Source organism: Solanum stenotomum, unplaced genomic scaffold, assembly GCF_019186545.1.
Source record: "Solanum stenotomum isolate F172 unplaced genomic scaffold, ASM1918654v1 scaffold13383, whole genome shotgun sequence".
Taxonomy (NCBI): Eukaryota; Viridiplantae; Streptophyta; class Magnoliopsida; order Solanales; family Solanaceae; genus Solanum; species Solanum stenotomum.
This window is the reverse complement of record NW_026022521.1, coordinates 66910-88146: the sequence shown is the minus strand read 5'-3', so window position 1 is coordinate 88146 and position 21237 is coordinate 66910. Positions and strand designations below refer to the sequence as shown.

General features: G+C 33.5%; 4 protein-coding genes across 4 annotated transcripts; 3 read left to right on the top strand and 1 right to left on the bottom strand.

Annotated features, from left to right (window-relative positions):
• LOC125850058 (xylulose 5-phosphate/phosphate translocator, chloroplastic) lies at nt 1-1755 on the bottom strand. Its single transcript, XM_049529966.1, has one exon. The coding sequence runs from the start codon at nt 1503-1505 to the stop codon at nt 237-239; it is 1269 nt and encodes a 422-aa protein (XP_049385923.1). The 5' UTR covers nt 1506-1755; the 3' UTR covers nt 1-236.
• A 1522-nt stretch (nt 1756-3277) lies between these two features.
• Nucleotides 3278-10063, top strand: LOC125850075 (AUGMIN subunit 7). Its single transcript, XM_049529985.1, has 9 exons — nt 3278-3526; nt 3631-3716; nt 4127-4188; nt 7090-7181; nt 7311-7436; nt 8637-8727; nt 8850-8957; nt 9188-9286; nt 9636-10063. Exons 1-9 carry the CDS (start codon nt 3393-3395, stop codon nt 9831-9833), a joined length of 996 nt encoding a protein of 331 aa, XP_049385942.1. The 5' UTR covers nt 3278-3392; the 3' UTR covers nt 9834-10063.
• Nucleotides 10064-11311: 1248 nt separating this feature from the next.
• LOC125850067 (aspartic proteinase CDR1-like) lies at nt 11312-12634 on the top strand. Its single transcript, XM_049529977.1, has one exon. It carries the CDS (start codon nt 11312-11314, stop codon nt 12632-12634), a length of 1323 nt encoding a protein of 440 aa, XP_049385934.1.
• A 5787-nt stretch (nt 12635-18421) lies between these two features.
• Nucleotides 18422-19737, top strand: LOC125850074 (aspartic proteinase CDR1-like). The gene has a single exon (XM_049529984.1). The coding sequence runs from the start codon at nt 18422-18424 to the stop codon at nt 19727-19729; it is 1308 nt and encodes a 435-aa protein (XP_049385941.1). The 3' UTR covers nt 19730-19737.
• Nucleotides 19738-21237: the final 1500 nt, after the last annotated feature.

The following is a 21237-nucleotide window of genomic DNA, read 5'->3' as shown; positions in this document are numbered from 1 at the left end:
TCCAAATAAACTCAGATCAAAATTGATGGGAACATCATCACCAGCATTTCAGAGAGATAGACTCAAGTATAAGCCACTAGATAAACCACAAAAACCAGAAAGCAGTAACTATAAAATGAGGCATACATCAGACATGAGACATGAAACTACTGGAATTGATAAAGTTCTTGTTTTGAAGTAAGAAAATTCAAAATGCCGTCGATCAAAAGTATCTCGGTGCTAAATGAACCATTCTCCTAGTCCTTCTTTTCCACTGCCTCTTTCTTTGGCTTTTTAACCGTTGCCTGTGAGTACAAGAAAGTTCCAAATATGGCAATAGCAGAGCCAAGTGCATTTAGAGGCCTGACTGGATTCCTGAATACCAACACAGTGGCGACAATCACCACCACCCTCTTCATAGTATTACCCACTGAAAACGTCAGGGGACTAATATCATCCAGAGCTTGGTAAGAAGATTGGTTATAGAGATGATAGAAAATCCCAGATATGAGAACCCATAAATAAAATGTGTTAGGATTTCCTAGAGTTCCAAGAGCTTTGTGATACCCTGCCACCCATTGAGAACCTTCCACAAACACTGCTACTGGAAATAAATATATAAATGAGAGTATGGTTATCCATCCATACATGTTCAAGCCATCCACTTCCTTAAAATTCTGTAAGCTCCTTTTCGAAAAAATGTTGCGAAGAACAAACCCAACATTACTGATCATAGCACCCGACAAGCCCCCCAAATTGAAGGAAACTTCAGTGACAGCAGCCAGAGAGCAACCAAACACAATGGGAAGAATTGAAAGCCAAACAGTCAGAGGATATGTATCACCAAGAAATGATGAAAACACCACAGTAAACACAGGTTCTGCAGACTTAATAACATGGGTAAAAGAAACAGCCACCTTTGAAAATGAAACACAAGCTGAAATATGGCCTATTGTGTGAAACAAGGCAGGTCCAAGAAGGGCAATGATAAATGATTTATTGATTTTTGGGCAAGGTTGCAGCTTAAAAGACCACAGAATTAACATCCAAACAGAACCACAAAACAGCTGGAAAGAAGCAAGAAGCCATGGATAAGGAAAGATGTTCAATACCTTCTTGTTAAATATGTTAAACACAATGTTCTGAAAATACCACAGACCAAAAATGAGAGCCAGTTTCATATTCACTTTTGGCTTTGAAACTTCAATCTCCCCATCTGGACTCGCTTCTTCTGGGGTTCCAGATGCTGCTTCAAGGATCTGAGTCGTATTTCTTGAAGAAACCCCAGATGGGTGTCTCAAGATTTTGGAAAAATCCAATCTTGGACGAGAGATCTGAGAATCTTGATTTGCAGAACACCTAAAAGGATGTCCATTTTGAATCAAGGGTTTGGTGAATGACAAAGTTCTCAACTTTTGGTTTCTACTACCAAGATTTGGTTGAAAAGGTGAAGGGCTGAGAGGATACTTAGGACGAGATTTGGAGAGAGTGACATTAGTGGATGGAAGAAGATTTAAAGTAAGCATCTTTGAATGAACACACAAGATTCTGAACACAAAAAAGCAGAAACTTTAAAGATATGGGGACAAGATATTTAAACAAGAAGATACCAATAAATCTCAAAATGTTCACCCGGTGGCAGCCACCTACCCACAACCTCGGGACACTGACTGTGACTGATTGTTGTATTTGAACAAACAGATTCACAGTTTATTCCGTTGAAGTGAAGTAACAATGGGCTCACTCCGTCCCACTATGTTTGCCTTCTGATTTTCCACAAAGTTTGACCCAAAAAAAAAACCTAGGTTACACTTTTTATCCATGAACATGCGATATGAAATCAGATTTAACCCTTATGATCGAGTGACTAAAAATTATTATAAAAATGTATAACATAAAAGGCTTTATTAAGGGTTAGGTTATAAATTGAGTAAATTTTAGATTTAGCAAACATAAAAAATATATTCGTATGTTATAGTTATAGTTTGTATAATTGCACTCCATAGCAAACTTTATGTTTGTTATGACTATTAATCTGTATATTTCGGTATACATATACATAAAAAAAATATGTATTTGGGTCTATTACAAATGGGTCCTGCATTTGTATATTTCGGTATACAAATGAATCCTGCATTTGTATATTTCAATCTATCTGTATATTTCGGTATACAAATGAGTCCTGCATTTGTATATTTGGGTATACAAATGGGTCCTGCCTTTGTATATTTGGGTATACGAATGGGTCCTGCATTTGTATATTTCGGTATACAAATGAGATGGCAAAAAACATGAAATGTTTATTGCGAATTACAAATAAAAGAAACTATGGCTATAACATTTAATTTGAATTAATAATTTGCTATTTTATACAATTTTTCCTTATAAATTTACCCCAGCTCATTATTTGTAAAATAACTCTAACGCAAGTATTCAAATTCCCTTTTAATGACATTGCCTAGCAATAAGGAACAATGTCAGATCGATAAATGATAATTGAACTCACCACATAATTTAAGAGTGAAAATCACTTGATTATAAAAAAAAAAAACAGACATTATTTAATAAGATTGTGATCAATCTACTCTTTTATTCATTGCTTAACAATAAGTAATTCCTACGTATTGTCCTAATTATATTTATTAGCAAGTCTCTTTGCATCAAGAAGATAATATTTGTTCATTCTATTTTTCGTGCCCTTAATTCCTGAACACAAATTTAATGCTATATGAATCACTAATTTAGGTCGTAAACAATTTTGGTGTCCATTTCAGCTTGTTCATATCTTAAATATTACATCAAACTTATTATGCTATTTTTTTTTTACATATATTAAATATTTATATCAAATTAATATATCCATATCATTTGTTTGAATATACATGTATTTTATTTCGACTAATTAACATGTATTTTTATTTCGTAAAATCATTTAATCATGATAAATTATATTAGTTCGACATAAATAGTTGAGGAACTTAACTTATCCCAAAATTTATACTAAAATAGTTAGATAAAATAATCTTAAAACTAAATAACACTTATTATCAAATACAAAATAAAATAATTGTATAAAAATTACTCACAATTATTATCCGACCCACTAAACTACATATCAAGAAGGTCGAGTTTCCCATTTTAAAATGTATATTTAGACATCAAATATTATTTTTACTAATATTAAATTTCAACATTTGCAAATAATGAGTGCAAATATTAATGAAATATTTTTTGCTTTCACAAAAGTTTATTTATAAGAACACAATTTCAATTTAAAACTTTATTTCTATTTTCTCCTTTCCTTTTGCTCTCACAGTGAAACTTCACCAAATTCAAACTCTTTCTCTCTCGTCTTTGAGTTTCGCCAGTAAATTCTGAAAGCCCAATTGCGAAGGATACGATCGAATTTGGGAATGGCAGCGAAGCAAATGGAAGAAATACAGAAGAAATTGGCTACATTGAATTACCCAAGAGCCAATGCCCCTGCTCAGTCCCTCCTCTTTGCCGGCATGGAGCGATACGCTCTTCTTGAATGGCTTTTCTTCAAGTATAACCCCTTTTAATCCCTTTCCTCATAAGAAACAAGTATTAACTCTAAATGGGTGATCTTTATTTTTCTTAATTTTTACTTTTTTTGGTTCGAGTTCACAGGTTATTAGGGGATAAGTCACCATTTTCTCAGCAAAATCTACAAGGGGATGCTGTAGATCGCGATGAGGAGACTTCCCGCATTCAGTGTATAGCATTTTTATTTTTCTTTTTTGATCGGTCAGTGTAGAGATTTTTTCAATATCCTTAAACCCTTTTTGGATTGAGGTTGGAAATTGGTCAGAATTCTAGTTCTGGTGCATTTATTTTGGAATGCAGTGCAACTTGCTTGATTGTTCTTACTGAAGTTTTGATCTTAGTATGAGTATATTCGTTATATGACTTCATTAACATCAAGTGGGTTTATGTTTCTAATTATCAGTCAAGAGCTTTGTTTTGGTTCACTTATGAAAGTGCAGATTAAATCATTCATTAGTATAATCAGGAAGTCCTTGAGAATGTTTGTTTAGGTTAGATCTGGAGAAATTGTAGGAAATTGTTGTATAAATGTTGCTTCTTATGTCTGTTTTGATCAGGTACATTTCTGTATTTTTGGCAGATTTAGCAGAGATTGCAAAGTTTCTAGGCATAACTACTACTGTTGATCCAGAAGCCATCCAAGTGCGTCTTATTGCCTTTTTCCTTTTAGACGCATATTATACTTCATTTTATGTTTTGTGCCACTGGTAATTGTGGAATCATATTTAGTCCTTTTTCTTGTTAAGATTTGGTCAAGCACCTTTCAATCTTCTGCAGTTTTACCATTTGGTTATCATCAGCCTGGTTGAAAAATTTGCCACTGACCCCTATTGATCATAGGCCATACTGTACTTGGATATTAAAAGAATTTGTTATCTGAATCTCATAGCTTGTGGAGTAATGACATGAAATGTCAGATAAATTCTGATTAAAGGTTACACTAACTGGATCTACTCAAACAAAGAGATAAATATGACATTGATCCATTTGTTTAAAGTGTTTTACTTTTCTTACCTTGCTTAAGGCTAAGTACTGCCCCTTTGACTCTTCATCTCAATTTTCACTGTTAATTGCTAGGATTGTATTACTATAATTTTTTTTAATAAATAAAAGAATATGCAACAAATTAAAGGTAATGTTTGAAAAAGAAAGTTGCAGTTCTATAATTAGGTGAAGAAGACAAGTTCTGATGGCAAAATCCTTAGGGCCCATCATGTCTGGTTAAAATGTTTCTGATTCCTGGTATTCCCTTATGGCTGGGCCTATGATTCTCATTTGTCAACCTATATGTGGACGCAAGCAACGAGAATTTAATTTTTTTCGGCCCTCATAAAATGAAAATTTTGGAGTTTCTCTGATCTAGCTAACTCTTGCTGGCAGAGTTACTTGGCATTCATGATGGTAGGAGGTGGCAGGTACTTGTGGAATAGTTAAGGACATGCGCTGCCGTGGCACCACCGATGTAAAAAATAATACTGATTGCTGAATGATTTGGATTTCTCAATCACCATAGCACATTATTATTTGTAGTGTAGTGTTCAACCTTTCTATATGATGATGATGACTTAGATTTTGGTGGTTAAACCTTAAGACTGCTGTCTCAGGTCAATATAGCATTTCATATGGTCTCAAAGGTTCAAAACTACGGTTCTTTTGTTCTTAATTAGTTCATGGAGAACTGATAGGAGTAGCACTACTATTAAAGCTGGATCATTTTGAGGTACAGTTTGCAGTTATCTCAGGAAGTGCCGGGTTATTGTAGTTCTTTTGTCTCTGGTGATACTGACACTTATAAGATTCTGTCCATTTTAATATCATCATAGATTATAGAACCTTTAGACATCTACTGGCATAAAATAGATTTTATTAGTCATTGTTAGTTGTCATATTTTCTTCAGTGTTTTAGAGAGATAAAGGAAGTACAGAACTTACGGATTTCTTGGTTGATACTTAGACTTGTGTCAATTTGGGAACTAATAATGTCTAAGATCCTCCCACAATTAGAAGGTTGTTAGGATTCCTATGATCTGGTGTACACGCCTCAGTGGGTTTAAGTTTGTGTCATGCTGCAGTGTGTATTGGCAATTAAATAAGAGAGGTTGACGACTAGGTAAGCACCATAATTTTTTATCTTAATTGACAAACATGTGAAGAAAGACAAGCTCCTAGTGGTATGATAAAATGAACAACGTCTGTAACAATGCACACATAGATTAGTTTCCTGAAAATGAAAAAAATTGATCTTGTTGTTGCTGGCTCCTTCAGCAAGTTCTGCTTATATTTTGTCAAACTTTGCTATTCTAATTAAATTTTAGTGGTATTCCTTTTTAGTCATTTGTCTGGATATATACAACAACAACAACATACTCCGTGTAATTCCACAAGTGGGGTCTGGGGAGGGTGATGTGTACGCAGCCTTAGCCCTATTTTGTGAAGGTAAGGAGGCTATTTCCGATAGACCCTCGGCTCAAGTAAAACATATAAAAAATCAGCAAGTAAAGCAAATACAGTAGCGAAGAAGCCATGCTAAAAACAACGAAGAAGAGAACAGTAGCAACAACAAATAATACGACCACTGAAGCAAAAGAAAATAGGTTATACTAAAATCAAAGAAAAAAATCGTAGGAGAGTAATAATAACAATGTAGGGGAACTAGACAATGCTCAACTACCTACTAACCTTCTACCCTAATCATCGACCTCTATAACTTCCTATGATCCTATTTATGTTCATGTCCTTGGTAAGCTACATATGTGCCTTGTCCTGTCTTATTACCTCTCTCCAAGACAGGTTCGACCTATCTCTACCTCTCTTTATACCCAATATAGCCAACCTCTTGCACCTCCTAAAGGGGGCATCTGTGCATCTTCTCTTCACATGCCCAAATGACTTCGTGCTCTCCTCCTTCATCTTGTCCATCAGGCCACTCCCACCTTATACCGGATTGCTTTGTTCCTGATCCTAGCAATATAAATAACAGGAATGGAACTAAACACATTGATTTGGTTTCATGCTTGAGATATTCCAATATACATTTAGATAGAGCATGATGGAAGAACTTGGTATGCAAATTATCATTTAAAATTTCCTTTTATTTTAGGTCTTATATCATACTCACTTTTCAACTTTGCTTCAGTTAGTTAATTGGTGAGGGTCTTTATAGTATCACTGGTTATTGGTGGGACACCCCAGTGTTAACAAAATGCATGCATGATGTTAGAAATGCATGTGAAGAGGATATGAACATTATCTGCTCCAGGAAAAGCATGTATGTCATGATGTTATTTATTCAGTATAAGGAAGTAAGGGACATGCAATTGGAGGTGGAAAGTCAACTTTGTAAGTGGGAGTTTAGGTTTGTATGGAGTTTGGTTGATGGGATATTCTGAGGTTAGAACACAAGGATACTGCTTATGATTCTCCGGACAATGATTGTATTCTGTAGTATCTTTGTACTGTTGGGCTTGAAATATTCTATTGCTTCCAATACTTTCGAGGTTTTTGATGATTTCAAAAAAAAATGTTTTGCTGATTCTGTTGCAGGGACGAGGTAGTTATGAAGATCGTATGGAAATGCTACGCCTTATTGTGGATCTTGTGGAGGCAAGCATGTATGCTGATAACCCTGAATGGAGGTTAGACGTTTGATTGCACCTCAATGTTTGTGGAGATTTTATTCCATACATACATTATAACACACATTTCATCTCAGTTTGATTATTAATTTATATTTGAAATACCTTAATCGTCTCTTCTCCTTGTAGTGTGGATGAACAGGTGGCAAAGGATATTCAATTGATTGATGCCATAGCTGAAAAGCAGTCTCAAATTTTTTCAGAAGAATGCAAACTGTTTCCTGCGGATGTTCAAATCCAGTCTATCTATCCTTTGTAAGGAAGATTTCTTTTTCTCCATCAAATTGTACGATTAATTTATTTACTTATTGAATATGTTATTTTCTTTCAACGGGAACTGCTAAAGTCATAATGTGCTTTGAAAAAGAGGAAAAAATTACCTATATGAAAATTTGTATTCAAACCCTTCGGGGTGGCCCAGTGGTTTGAGCTTGGGACTTCCATGTTGGAGGTCTCAAGTTCGAAACACCTTGCCAGCGAAATCAAGGGGTTTGCTTTCTGGGTCGAGCTCGTCGCACCAGGCTTGCCTAGTGCGGGTTGCCTCTCCTATGTGGTTTGCGAGCTATTGCATAGGAGCGGGGGTTTTGCGGGGGTTTTACGCGGGTTTCCCTTGTCATAAAAAAAAATTAAAAAAATTGTATTCAACAGTAGCACCTAAAGTGAGAACCTTTTGAGATTGTTGCTGCTTCTGCACCTGCAATTTAGTGTTCAGCAAAAGGCCATGACCAACCAAAGGAGCTTTTTCCATAATTTTTTAGGTCTGGCACCTTTTTTCTGCCTCATTATCGGGAAAAGAAGACAGGCAAATTCTTCTGACATAGTCTTAAGGAGAATCTCTTTCTCTTTTCTTTTTTTTTACCCTTCATTTCCACTAAGCTGAAAAATTGTGGCATTTATCTGTCAAAGATTCCTCAAAGGGAAAGCAGAAAAGGATGAAGAGTAGAAAGATGGTTTGGGCTTTTGGGGGGAGGGGGTTGAATTCAATCAACCTGGCCACTTCTTGGGTGAAGGAAGAATGACGCAAAGTATGTAGAGAATTTGAAAGGAAAAGAATACTGAAAACAATGATTCACTTATAATCTTTGCTTTTGTTCGAGACTGCTTATCCTCATATACCGTCAAACTTCTTTATAACGGCATTGTTGTCTGAATATTTTTATGGGCTGCTATAACGAGATGTTGTTACAGAGAATATATAATATAATATAATTTGAAAGTCAGTTCCAAAGAAAATTAGGTTGTTATAGTGGAATGCTGTTATAGAGAGGTCCTTCAATATTACTGCGATGGTCCTGTTCCGGTTCTGACTTGTTAGCCAGCAGTTATTTGGTGAGATATCATCCTTTTTGTAAACAAGGTTATATGTGCCTGCTTGCTTGAAGAACCATATATTGTCTGCTTTATTTACTCTCCCGATAGTAACTTTCTATTGATCCTATTGTAATCGAAGTTCAGGCCAGACATATCTGATTTGGAGAAGCAACTTTCAGATCAATCAAATAGGCTTCTGAGTCTTCAGGAAATGGTTGATGATTTAGCATCAAAGGTTAATCCTCTCAGCACTCACTGCTTTGTTTCTCTTGTATTTAGTTTCAGTTAGTATCTATAAGCTTCAATTGGTTATATTTTGTGTTCAACGGGAAGTTATGGTTAATTCTTCTCTTACAGCATCCATACAACCCAGATGAGGAATATGTAGATGTTGAAGCAAAACTACGGGGACATTTGGAATCCTTTTTAGACACTGCAAGGACCTTCAACACAATCTATACTAAGGTTTTGTTTTCTTCATTATTCATCTATTATGACTCCCGCGGTTATCTTCATTGATTGCATACTATAGAGGCTGGTATTTTGTGATGGAACCCCCATCAAGTCCTATTTTGTGATGGAACCCCCGTCAAGTCCTCCTTTCCTTACCCTTTGGCTCAGTGCCTTTATATGTCCCTTCTAACTTTTTGTGTTTGTATATTCTCTGCATAACATATTTGAGGTTATAACTGTAGGAAATACGTCCATGGACCCACATGATGGAAGTACCACAACTGCATGGGTTTGGGCCAGCTGCCAATAGACTATTGGAAGCATATAAGATGCTCTGGAAGGTACTTTAATATGAATTATATGTTTGTTCAGGATAGAGTTTAGTGTTTTATCAACAGAAAGCCCATTTTATTAAATTTTGGAAGATCTGAGCGAGTTCTATGGGGATGAAAGAGGTTTCACTAGTGTTGTATGCTTTGCCGATAAAACCTCCAATGCAGGTAGGAGCATCGATGACATCGGCTGTCGTTTAGTTGACCATCCCTTTTACGAGGAAGAGATTGTTTTAGCTTTGTTTGACATTGTTGAGTGTGGTGGTTGTTTCGGTCTTGTTTATTGCCTTCTAATACGCTAATGCCATCTTCAAGAGGATATACATGAGTAATTCCTTTGTCTTGACATCTTTGACAGTTCCTAGGAAACTTGAAGAATCTTCGGGATTCACATGCAGCTGTAGCTGTTGGTTCCTCTGAAACAGTGGCTGGCGAGCCATCTTCCGTGACAAGAATAATCTCCGAATGTGAAACTGCACTAACACTCTTGAATCGCGATCTTGCAATTCTTTCAGCTTCGATTGCCCGTGAGCGAGGTGAAGATACATCTTTGTAATTTATGTGACCTAGAGTTGGAGCTAATTGAGTTTACACTATTTGTTGTTCTTGTAAAATCACACCACATTGGTTGTTAGCTGTTCACTGGTCATGTGTCAAATGAGGAGTTTTCAATTAGATTGTTGTGCACAAGTAACAAAGGCCTGTGATTTTTGTATCTAAACTCATCAAAGAGTTTTCAATTAGTTTGTGCATAAGTACCAAAGGTCTATGATTTTTGTACCTAAACTGATCAATTAGCCAAGGGTGTTGTATTCTATTTTCTTCACCAGGTTGTTAAAAGGTAGTGAACATTGGTACCTTTTTTCCTGGCGAAACCAAGGGTATGTTTGGAAAGCCATTAGGTAATTGGAATTGGTGTAATTACTACGGTAGTAATTACCAGCCTAGTAATTATGTTGACTTGTTTGTTTGCCACAATGTAATTACAGCATAATTACAAGTGTATTGTTTGGTTGCACAAGTATAATCATAAGGTTATATATATATATTTTTTAATAATCATAAGGTTATATTGAAGTTTTAAAATATAAATTAATTATGTAAAATTAAAAATTTATATTAGACAAATAATGGCCTTTATAAATGATATTAAATTGAATATTTAAGATATATATTAACTTTTGAAAATATATCAATTAATAAACATATGTTCTTGACTAATATTATAAAAAATAATTGATTTATATTTTTCTATTTAGTATATTTTAATTATACTAATCATAAAAACTAAAAATACATCATTTCTATGAACATCGCATGTTTGACAAAAAGATTTATATTATAAATATAATTGTCATAAATTATAAAACATTTGACAATTTTTTTTTTTATCAAGTCTAACTTAAAAAAATAGCTTGCAATGTAAAATATCGAGTCAATACTCCTAAAACAAATGAAATTGAAACTAAAACATAAGTTCTAAATTCTAAACAAAAAATTTAACATAATACTCTTATGTTTTTAAGAGGAAAATGTAAGTTCATAACTTTATTCAACAACGAATTCTACTTTAATTTTAATACTAACAAAATTATACTAATAATTTTTTTTTAGATAATACAAAAAATTGCATGGAATCACATGAAATAAATGTTGAGAATAAGAAGGAGAAATATAAATAATAAAAAAATATTTAAAAAAATATTAGAATGATAAAAATAAAAATAGAAATATAAGGAAGAAATTAAAAAGAAATCTGTTTGTAATTACACCATGTAATTAACAACAATTCACAGCCCCAAAAGAATTGAACAATTTCAAATTATATTCAATGCGGGTCAAATAAAGCTTTGCATATTAGACAAGAAAAATACTCCTACATTAACTTATGTAATGAAAGTAGAATTACAGATTGAATCATCATTATTTCTGGATTAACATAATTTCCTCAATTTAATTATAGTAAAATCATATTAAGTTCAGTTTGAATAAATGTTACAAGTATAAATCACATCACATACAGTCAAACTAAAAATGTCTAAAACAATGGCAAATTGTGTGACAAATTATTCATTTTTCACCATCTTTGTTATTCTACTTTCTTCAATATTTCAATTCACAAAAGCTATGAACAATGTTTTTAGCATTGATCTCATTCATAGAGATTCACCAAACTCCCCCTTTTATGATCCTTCCTTAAGTTTTACGGAGCGAATGAACAATTCATTTCATCGCTCATTCAATCGTTCCATTAGTCTTTGTTCGCCCTCATCCTCTGTCGTTGTTGCTTCCAACAACGGAGAGTATCTCATGAGATACTCCATAGGTACGCCTCCTGTGCATACCTTAGGGGTCGCTGATACTGGCAGCGACCTCACATGGACTCAATGTTTACCCTGTAAAAATTGCTTCAAGCAACAATCTCGCATCTTCAACCCAAAAAAATCATCAACTTATAAACCCTTACATTGCAGTTCGAAAATGTGTCACGCCACCAATTTTCCAACGTCCTGCAACAGGATGAAGAAGAAGACCTGCAGGTATCACGTCAGGTACGGAGATAATTCGTACAGCATTGGTGATTTAGCAACAGAGACGATACGATTTGGATCATCGAAAAACAAACGAGTGAAATTGAAGAAAACAGTTATTGGATGTGGACACAATAATGCAGGTACATTCAGTGGTGACAAAGAATCAGGGATTGTAGGGCTTGGAGGTGGAAAATTTTCGTTAATTTCCCAAATGGGTTCGTCAATTGGGGGAAAATTCTCCTACTGTTTAGCTCCGTTTTATCAACAGAAAACCTATATTCCTAAAAGCAAAATCCATTTTGGTACAGACGGATTTGTTCCAGGAGATACAGTTGTTACAACACCATTAGCTCGAAAATTCCCAGCAACGTACTATTTTCTCACACTGGAAGGTGTTAGTGTGGGTAAAGAAAGATTGGATTTCCGAAATGTGTCATTCTCTTACGGAGAAGGTAACATTATTATCGATTCAGGCACAGTTTTAACTCTGTTTTCGCCTGAAATCTACGTGAAACTGGAATCAATGGTGAAGAGTGCAATCAAGCTGCCCACTGTGGCGGATCCAACTGGTTCTTTAAATTTGTGCTACAAATCTCTTTCCATCGATAAAATTCCGATAATTACGATGCATTTTATAGGTGCAGATCTGAGATTGGGTCCATGGAATACATTTGTGGCGACAAGTGATAGTTCAATGTGCTTTGCTTTTGCTGCATCATATGGTGGTCAAATTTTTGGGAATATTGCACAGATGAATTTCTTGGTTGGTTATGATTTAAAGAATAAGAGAGTATCCTTTAAGGCTACTGATTGTTCTAAATAATCGATCTAAGTGTTTATTTTTCGATAAATGATATACATCGATATTTTGAAAATTTAAATTTGACTATACGTAAATGAGTTTGAGAAATTGTTGCTTAACATCATCTACTTTTCAAATAAAGTTTCCTTGGTGATTTTCTCAGGTAATGATATTAAGTATTATTTATACATGTATAATAAACATGTAATGTAACGTGACTAAATTGCTTACATAGACGAAAATTAGTTATTTGATTGATCATGTATAAGAGTCAAATCAAAGACAAATGAATATTGATTTGAATGAAATCTTGATCAGCGGTTAAAAGTACTCATCGATACCAATTGATCCATCAAATGTATTCGAGTTTGATTGATCAGGTACTTCAGTCAAATCAGAGCCAAATGGAATTTGATTTGATTGATCAATTTGAGTGGAATTCTGCTCAGTAGTTAAAAGTGGCTCTCCAACACCATTTGGCCCATCCAATGTAGGCATATCTGATTTATTTAAGTCACATGGATTTTCATTTGATTGCTCAATGTGAGCAGATTGCTGAAAATTGTTAAAACGTGCAAGATCGTCGGGATCAATTGGCTCACCTGTTATATACGAATTTCCTTTATCACGTACTTGAGTCAAATCGACGCCATATGGAACTAGAACTGGTTGATCAGTTTGAGTGGAATTCTGATCATCATCTTGAGCACAGTCCTCTAACAGTTTTCTACCTTCGCAATTAGTTCCGCAAATGAGAACACCCACAATAGCAACAACCATCATAAATCTTGGACTCATATTTTCACTGAAAATGTTTTTTAAAAAAAGAAAAATAACCCTCTTTAATGAATCGCAAATATCTTAGAAAAAAAGGTGAAGTGGAAGTAAATTGTAAATCAGCTTTAATTTAATAGGAAACAAAGAATGGAAATCAAAATTTAATTACATTAAAGATTAGTATATGTTAACAAAATTAACTAGCATTTAATAGTTAAAATTAAAATGAGAAACTGATCGATCTTATGCAAGAAACTTCACATTTTGATACGAAACGTAATGCATTTGCTACTATTTTACATCTATATGTGTGGTGTGTTGCTTAGCTCCTCCCTATATTTTGTAACTGTCGATCACTTGGTAATAAATAAAATTTGTTTATTCACCAAGAAAAATAATACCTGCATTTTTATTCCATATTTGATCCCCTATAACATAAGGTTTGGGAGAGGCTCGATAGGGGTTGGGGAGATGGTCAAGGGATGGGGGTTGAGGGCTTTGGGTGGGTGGGGAGGATCAAGAGATAATGAACGTGGAATGTCATTTATGTATGGAACTTGTTTTTTCTATTTTCATTTATGAAGTCTTTTTTTTATTTTTACGTATTTTTCTTAATTTTTAAAAAATTATATTGGGGATAGAGGGTGTTACCAGGTGAAAATTGAGCCCTCACCAATAAAGTGAAAGTTCTAATTTTAGCAAACTAATCGAACTACTAAGATCCTCCAAAAAAAATTAATCACAAGTCTTGTGATTTATTTTTATAAAAGCTCTCACCTTTTTTGCTCACTTAGTGACTTGAACCCAACAACGGTAGGATCAGAGGTGAAAGTTGCTTACCATGATCTTACCAACCCGTCTTGTCATTTTCCTTTTTCTTAAAGAAACTTGTTTTTTCTCAAATAAAAATATTCCAAAATATTTTAATCAATCAAACATTAAAAAAAAATTATATTTTTCAATATATATCCTTACATTATAACCTAATTAAAAAATAGTTTATAAGTTGGACTTTTTTTTTGCCAACCGCAATAGGATCCGCTCACCTTATTACTATGAGAAGATTATCAAATTTCATAGATATATGTAATTTGCCACTGGATGCTTTTTCAGTATGAACTAATTCATGCAATAATTGAAACTAAGATGAGTCAACAAAAAAATTTGAAATTAACTAATACATCCAATAATTGAAATAGTTGCTTATATTTCGTAAGATTTTTCGATGAAATGGTGTCGCCTAAAACCATTTAACTATAAGGTGAATCTGCCTTACATCTATAAATAATTTTACAATTAGAAACTTTGCATTTACTTAAGTAAAATATGTATATATAATAAAGGAGAAACATAGACAAGGTAAAGTGGCACCTCTTTATGGCTTCCATTTGCATTTATCCTTTTTCTCATTTTTTTTTTGGCTTTTAAAAAAAATTAAATTAATTATTATATTGTAAAAATAAATTAATAAATTTATTACAAATAAATATTTTATTAATGGAGGAACATTTACAACATAGCTCTTCACATTCTTTTTATTATTATTATTGGTTTGTCTCACTTATAATAAAGGAGAAACATAATTTATCTTTTTTATTTTCTTCTTTGACTTTTTTTAATTCAAATTAATTATTGTATTATAAAAGTAAATTACTTAATTTATTACACATAAATATTTTATTAATGTAGGAACATTTACAACAAAAAAACACTCCACATTCTTTTTTTCTAGGGAAAATGGCCTAAAATACCCTCGAAGTATTGGAAATGGTACAAAACTACCCCTCATCCACCTATTGGCTCCAAAATACCCTTTTCATCAACCTATTGACTCCAAAATACCCTTCTCATCCACCTTTGGGTTCAAAATTGACCACTTATTTAACGGTTTTAAATTTAAACTATTTAAATATTTTTTTAAATACTTGGTGCTCAACTGTTGGTTATAATTTAATTTATTAATATAATTTATAAACCAACCCACTACCCACCCATTACTAATTAAACCCCACCCAATTATAAGATGAGTTAGGTGTACTTCCAGATATGGTATGAAGATCTTGGAATGATATTTCCAACGCCGCTGAGTTTGTGCGATTCCGAGTTCATATGAGTGAGTTATTCCTTTTGGAAGTTGGGTTGTTGGAATTAGGAAAGTCCAATCCGAATTTTTAAAGGGTAGTTTGGTCTTTTCCTTGCCTAATTATGTTATTTCGTTTTTGGTAATTAAGTTAGGGTCTAATCAGAATTAGATCAGTTTACACTTTTACCAAAATACGCTAGGGCTTGGAGAAGAGGAGAAAAGAGGAGAAAGGAGAAGAACGTTCAAGATTCGTCGATTTCGTCAAGGATAACTTGTGGATTTTGTCGGGGGTGATCCCTAAAAGGTATGTGAGATCACATAGCATTGGGTTAGTTCACCCACGCACCAATCATGATTTATTTCAGCGAATTTAAGTTCTTGAAAGCTTAGAAATTGAGTTCTTAATGGGTTTGTTGAAGTTCTATTAAATTCTTGATTCGTTGAAATCATTGAGGAGTTGTTTGATCCGAATCCGTGATTTTTGGTTTGATTTTGAGTAGAATCTGATGTACTTTGAACATATAATTGATTCTAAGTGTTTGGGGAAAGAACCATGCAGTCTAGAGGATTTAGAGTTGGAAAACGAAGAAGAAATTTCGTCGGTCGAAATTTGGCAATGCCTCCGCTTCGCAGAGCTAGTTCCCAGTTTTGGGAAAAGTCGTTTCGCGTCGCGGAGCGATTACAGACCGTTCTGCCTCAAAAGTTCTTTTCGAAACCAAAATTTAAATGCTTCTCCACGTCGCGACCCACCCTCAAGCAGTGAAATTTTGATCTTTTCTCATGTTTAGCTATCTAAAATCTTTTCTAAACATCATGAGATCTTTCCTATCACAAATCACAATCCTTGAATCCATAATTCAATTCAAGGAAAGTTAAGAGTCAAGTTAGAAGTTAAGAAGCAAGTCAAGAGAAGTTCTTCAAAGTTTTCAAAAGTCTTTCACAAATATTTTAACTTTGTTCTAAGACTTAAGTTTTAAGTTAAGCAAAGAGTAAAGATTTGAAGTTCATTTTTTCAAAGAAGTATATGGGGACTATGTATTCCCAAAGAGTTTAAAATGTTTTCACATTTGAGCAAGAAAGGGAACATCGATTCCAAGAGAGCTTTTAAGCTAAGTTTTTGAGTAATTATCTCAAATCAAAGAAAGAAGTTTGTTTTAAAAACATATGAGCTAAGTATATTTTGAGAGTAGTATTGAACACCGATATGGGGATGCGAGTTCATATTAACTCAAGTCTCCATAAACCATGTAGCCTTCATGGGTAATAAATGATCATACTTTTTAGATGAATCTTTAAGATGCTTTTAGCATAAGCTAGTGGATACACTAAGTTAAGCATTCTATATGACGGCAAAGTATAGGACAGTTCTGGCAGCGTGGGCAAGACGTTGTATCACCATTTAGGCTCATAGTGGTGGTTGTCTTTTAGAGAATCTCCCACAGAAACTATATTACTTTATTATATGAGTAAAATTGAGTTTATTATTGCATTTTCTTTAACGAACTAAGTTATTTTCCACTGTTTTACAAGCTTTCTATATATTGCATATGTTTATTGCTTTATATTGAGTTAAGTTATTCAGGAGTTGAGTAAAGCCAATGTAAGTGTTCCTTTCATATTCTTTCAAGCTTAAGTTGTGTTTAGCATTCCAACTTGCATACTCGTACATTCAATGTACTGATGCCAGTTGGCCTGCATCTTATTATGATGCAGACACATGTAACCAGGATTAGTATTCAGCTCTTCGTTGATCCAGTTTGAGCACTCAGAGTCTTGTGGTGAGCCTTCTTGCTTCCGGAGGATCCCTTTTTATTGTTTATAGTTTTATTATTAGTTAATTAGGATGTCGTGGGTCTGTCCCGACATCCATCTCAGTTATTTAGAGGCTTCATAGACAGACAATCAGTTAGTTAAATTCATTTGTCACTACTTTATTATTGGCTTATGTTTTTGAGACTTGAGGTTGCCATTTTGGCTAAGTTTGAATGTTTACTTAAAGACATTCTAAGTTATTTCATAAGTTCCTTTTTAGACTATTCCTTGTGTTTAAGTCTTCCGCTGAGTAAGTAAGTCAGGCCAAGGGTTCGCTTGGGGCCAGCAATGGTTTTCGAGTGCCGGCTACGTCTGGGGTGTAGGCTCGGGGCGTGACACATTGCATATTAGAGTGTATCTAAGTAATTAGTTCCTAAATTAGTGAGATTTATGTAAGTTCCCCTTTAGGCCTTCGAGGACTAACAAGTCGCACTGCTAGTTTTCGGATACGAGATATCTATATGAGCCACTATGGACGTATTTGCCTAATTGATACATCTGAAAGAGTCAATGTTAGACTTATTGGATCCTTAGCAATTCATGCGGAGATTGGTCATTGACGATCTCTAGAAAGCCCTTTTTATGAAATTTCTGAGAGGTCAATCGGGGTACGAATGCTTTATTTATCACCAGGTAGTGATGAATATTTAGGAAGAACAAGTTGTTCCGGCTCAATACACATCAATAATTCTAGTAGTTTCCTTGTTGACTCGAACTCATAATCTCATAATTGAAGGTGGCAGATGCTTACCATATGAGCAACCTTCTTAATCTAGCATCTTTCACTATATAAACTCACATTATAACCAAGTTTAAAAAACAAATTAATAAGTTGGGCCTTTTTTCCCCAACAACAATTAGATGGGCTCACCTTATTAATACGAGGGAAAGATTATCAAATTTCATTGATTTGTGTAATCTGCATTAGATACTTTTTCAATATGAACTAATCCATGCAATAATTGACACTAAGACGAGTCAACATAAAAACTGTAAAATTTACTATGAAGGAAAATTTAATTAATGTTGGACTAGACCACAATTAACAAGTCATAAATTTGTATCTACACTTTTATTTTATATATAAATTAAACCTGTGAGATTTTTGAAACTCCATCACAGAAAAAATAATAATCATGAAACTCCATTATTTCATCTTACTCTATCTTGCAACATCAAGTCTCTCTTATTTTGCGCAATCCAAAAATGATGGTTTTAGCATTGAACTCATTCATCGCGATTCACCAAAATCGCCATTCTATAACCCTGCCTTAAATCAAAGGCAACTAATGTACAACGCGTTACAACATTCCATCAATCGGGCAAGTTTTTTATGGTCTAAATTATCAACTTCTATAATTCCTGATATACACGGAGTATATCTCACAAAAATTTCAATTGGCACTAAACCAAGTGCCAAACTAGTTGCTGTTGACACCGGTAGTGATCTTATATGGATACAATGTGAACCTTGTGTCCATTGCTACGAACAACAAACTCCAATTTTTAATCCACAAAATTCATCTACGTATAGACCAATTTCTTGTGACTCTACTCAATGCATGAGTCTTCCAGGAGGCTCTTGTTATACGAGGAAAAATACATGTTTATATTCTGCTCGATATAATGATGAATCGTACAGTTATGGTGATCTAGCAAGTGAGACATTCACATTTGACGATGCAACAAATATTAGTCGTCCAATCAGATTGTCTATGTCCAACATAACTTTTGGTTGTGGATGGATGAATGATATCACTACACTTGATGTTGAACCAGCTGGAATTATTGGTCTTGGAGCTTCACCTTATTCACTTGTGTCCCAAATTAAATCTAAATTTGGGCATAAATTTTCATATTGTTTAGTCCCATTTTTCCAATTAAATGTGTCTAGCAGATTGAATTTTGGTGAAAATGAAGCTTTAATTTCTTCAACTAAACATATGGTTACAACCCCATTATTTTTAAAACCTCCAAAAGTTTATTATTTCCTAAAGTTATTAGGAATTACCATTGGGAATACAACAATTCGATTTCATAACACATCAAAAAAAGTTCACAAGGGAGGGAAGATTGCTATAGATTCGGGTACTACATTTACTTTTTTACCAACACATATGTATTCAGAGATGGAGACGATAATGAAGCGCGAAATAAAATTGAAGCCTCTAAGAAGCAACACAACACGATTCTTGCAATTGTGCTATCAAGGATTGCGTGTTTCAGATATTCCACCAGTGATATTTGAATTTCAAAATGCAAAATTGGAGTTGGAGGCGTTAAATAATTTTGTTAATATCGGAAATGACATTATTTGCCTTGCTTTTGCTCCAGCAAAACATTTGCCTATATTTGGGAATATAGCACAAACAAATTTCTTTGTTGCCTATGATCTTGACAACAAGACTGTTTCTTTTAAACCCCAAATTTGTGCCAAATTGTAGCAAGGTTTATATGTATCATCATGTGGAATGTTCGATATTTATATGATTATATCTATCTAAAAGTATGTTATTGACTCTGCAATTTCCAAATATTTGAAATCCTATCAATAAATAGGGGTAAAATGATAAATTCACTATATCAACAATATTTTCTTAATAAGTGTGTCAAGTCAAAATTTGACAAGTAAAAGGGGACAAAGGGAGTTTTTTTTAAGACATTGTATTTATTTTATTCAAAGGGTGATATAGTAAAATTACTCCTCTATTTATAGTTTCTTAAGAAGTGTTCAAAGTTAATAATGAATAAATATTATTGAACAGATGAGTAACAACAAGTCAACAACAATAACTTGGGTAATTACTCCCCCAAAATGGAAAAGCACACAAACATACTACTTCATATAAGCAAATTAATTACATTAATTGACTCACTCATTGATTCTTGATTAATTTAGCAAACACACACTCGGCCCAAAGTAATTACTAGGCCTGCTCATGCCTTCTTTTTCCGCGCATGAGGTCAACATGATCATAACTACAAATTAATCTTCTATGATATTTTGTCAATATAATGATGTCTATGATATATATCAGGTGGACATTATAGATGACTGAACAATTATTTTATGAATGAATACCATATGTGTATACGATATATACCATGTGAGATCTCATAGAAAATTGAGTATTGTTTTTTTGAAGGAATGCATATGACACATGATGTACTTTGTCAATATAATGATGTATCTTGTCTATATATGATATACTATATGTAGTTTTCACTGAGTAGTAGTATTTTTTTTTTTGAAGAAATAAACCAATTTTTTTTATGATATTATGTTAATATACTAAGGGGAAATAGTTTGATATACTCCTCAACTTTGTTATTTAAAGTTGATATATTTCTTGATATGAAAGTAGCTCATATATACTCCTATGCAGGGGAGGAGCCAGCATATTATTAAGGGGTTCATCCAAATCTCCTTCGGCGGACAATATTATTATTTATACATGGTTAAAATTATTTTTATGTATATATTGTATATGTCGAACCCCCTTCGGCAAGTTCGTGTGTTTACTTCTTCAGATTTTGAAACCCCTTGTTAAAAATTCTAGCTCCGCCACTGCTCATACGATTATACAAATGACTCACATATACTCTTTTCCTATAACGGAAGAAAAAAATTAATTTTAAATTAATTTTCTTTGAAAAAATATAATTCCATATGGGGGTATATATATTTGATCCCCTCATACTTATTTTTCTTTCACTTTTTTGTTTCAATGATTAATTTAAATTTATTATTTTGATGGTAAAATTTATTTATGTTCACTAAATTTCTTGTAAAATTTATTATAGATGTCACAATTTTTTTTTACAAATACAAAAACTAAAATACAATATAGCCACCAAAAAATAGTTTTAAATTATAATATAATCACAAAAAATTAGTTTGAATTTGTTTTCTTTACACTAAATAATGGGGGGAAATAAGAATAAGAAACTC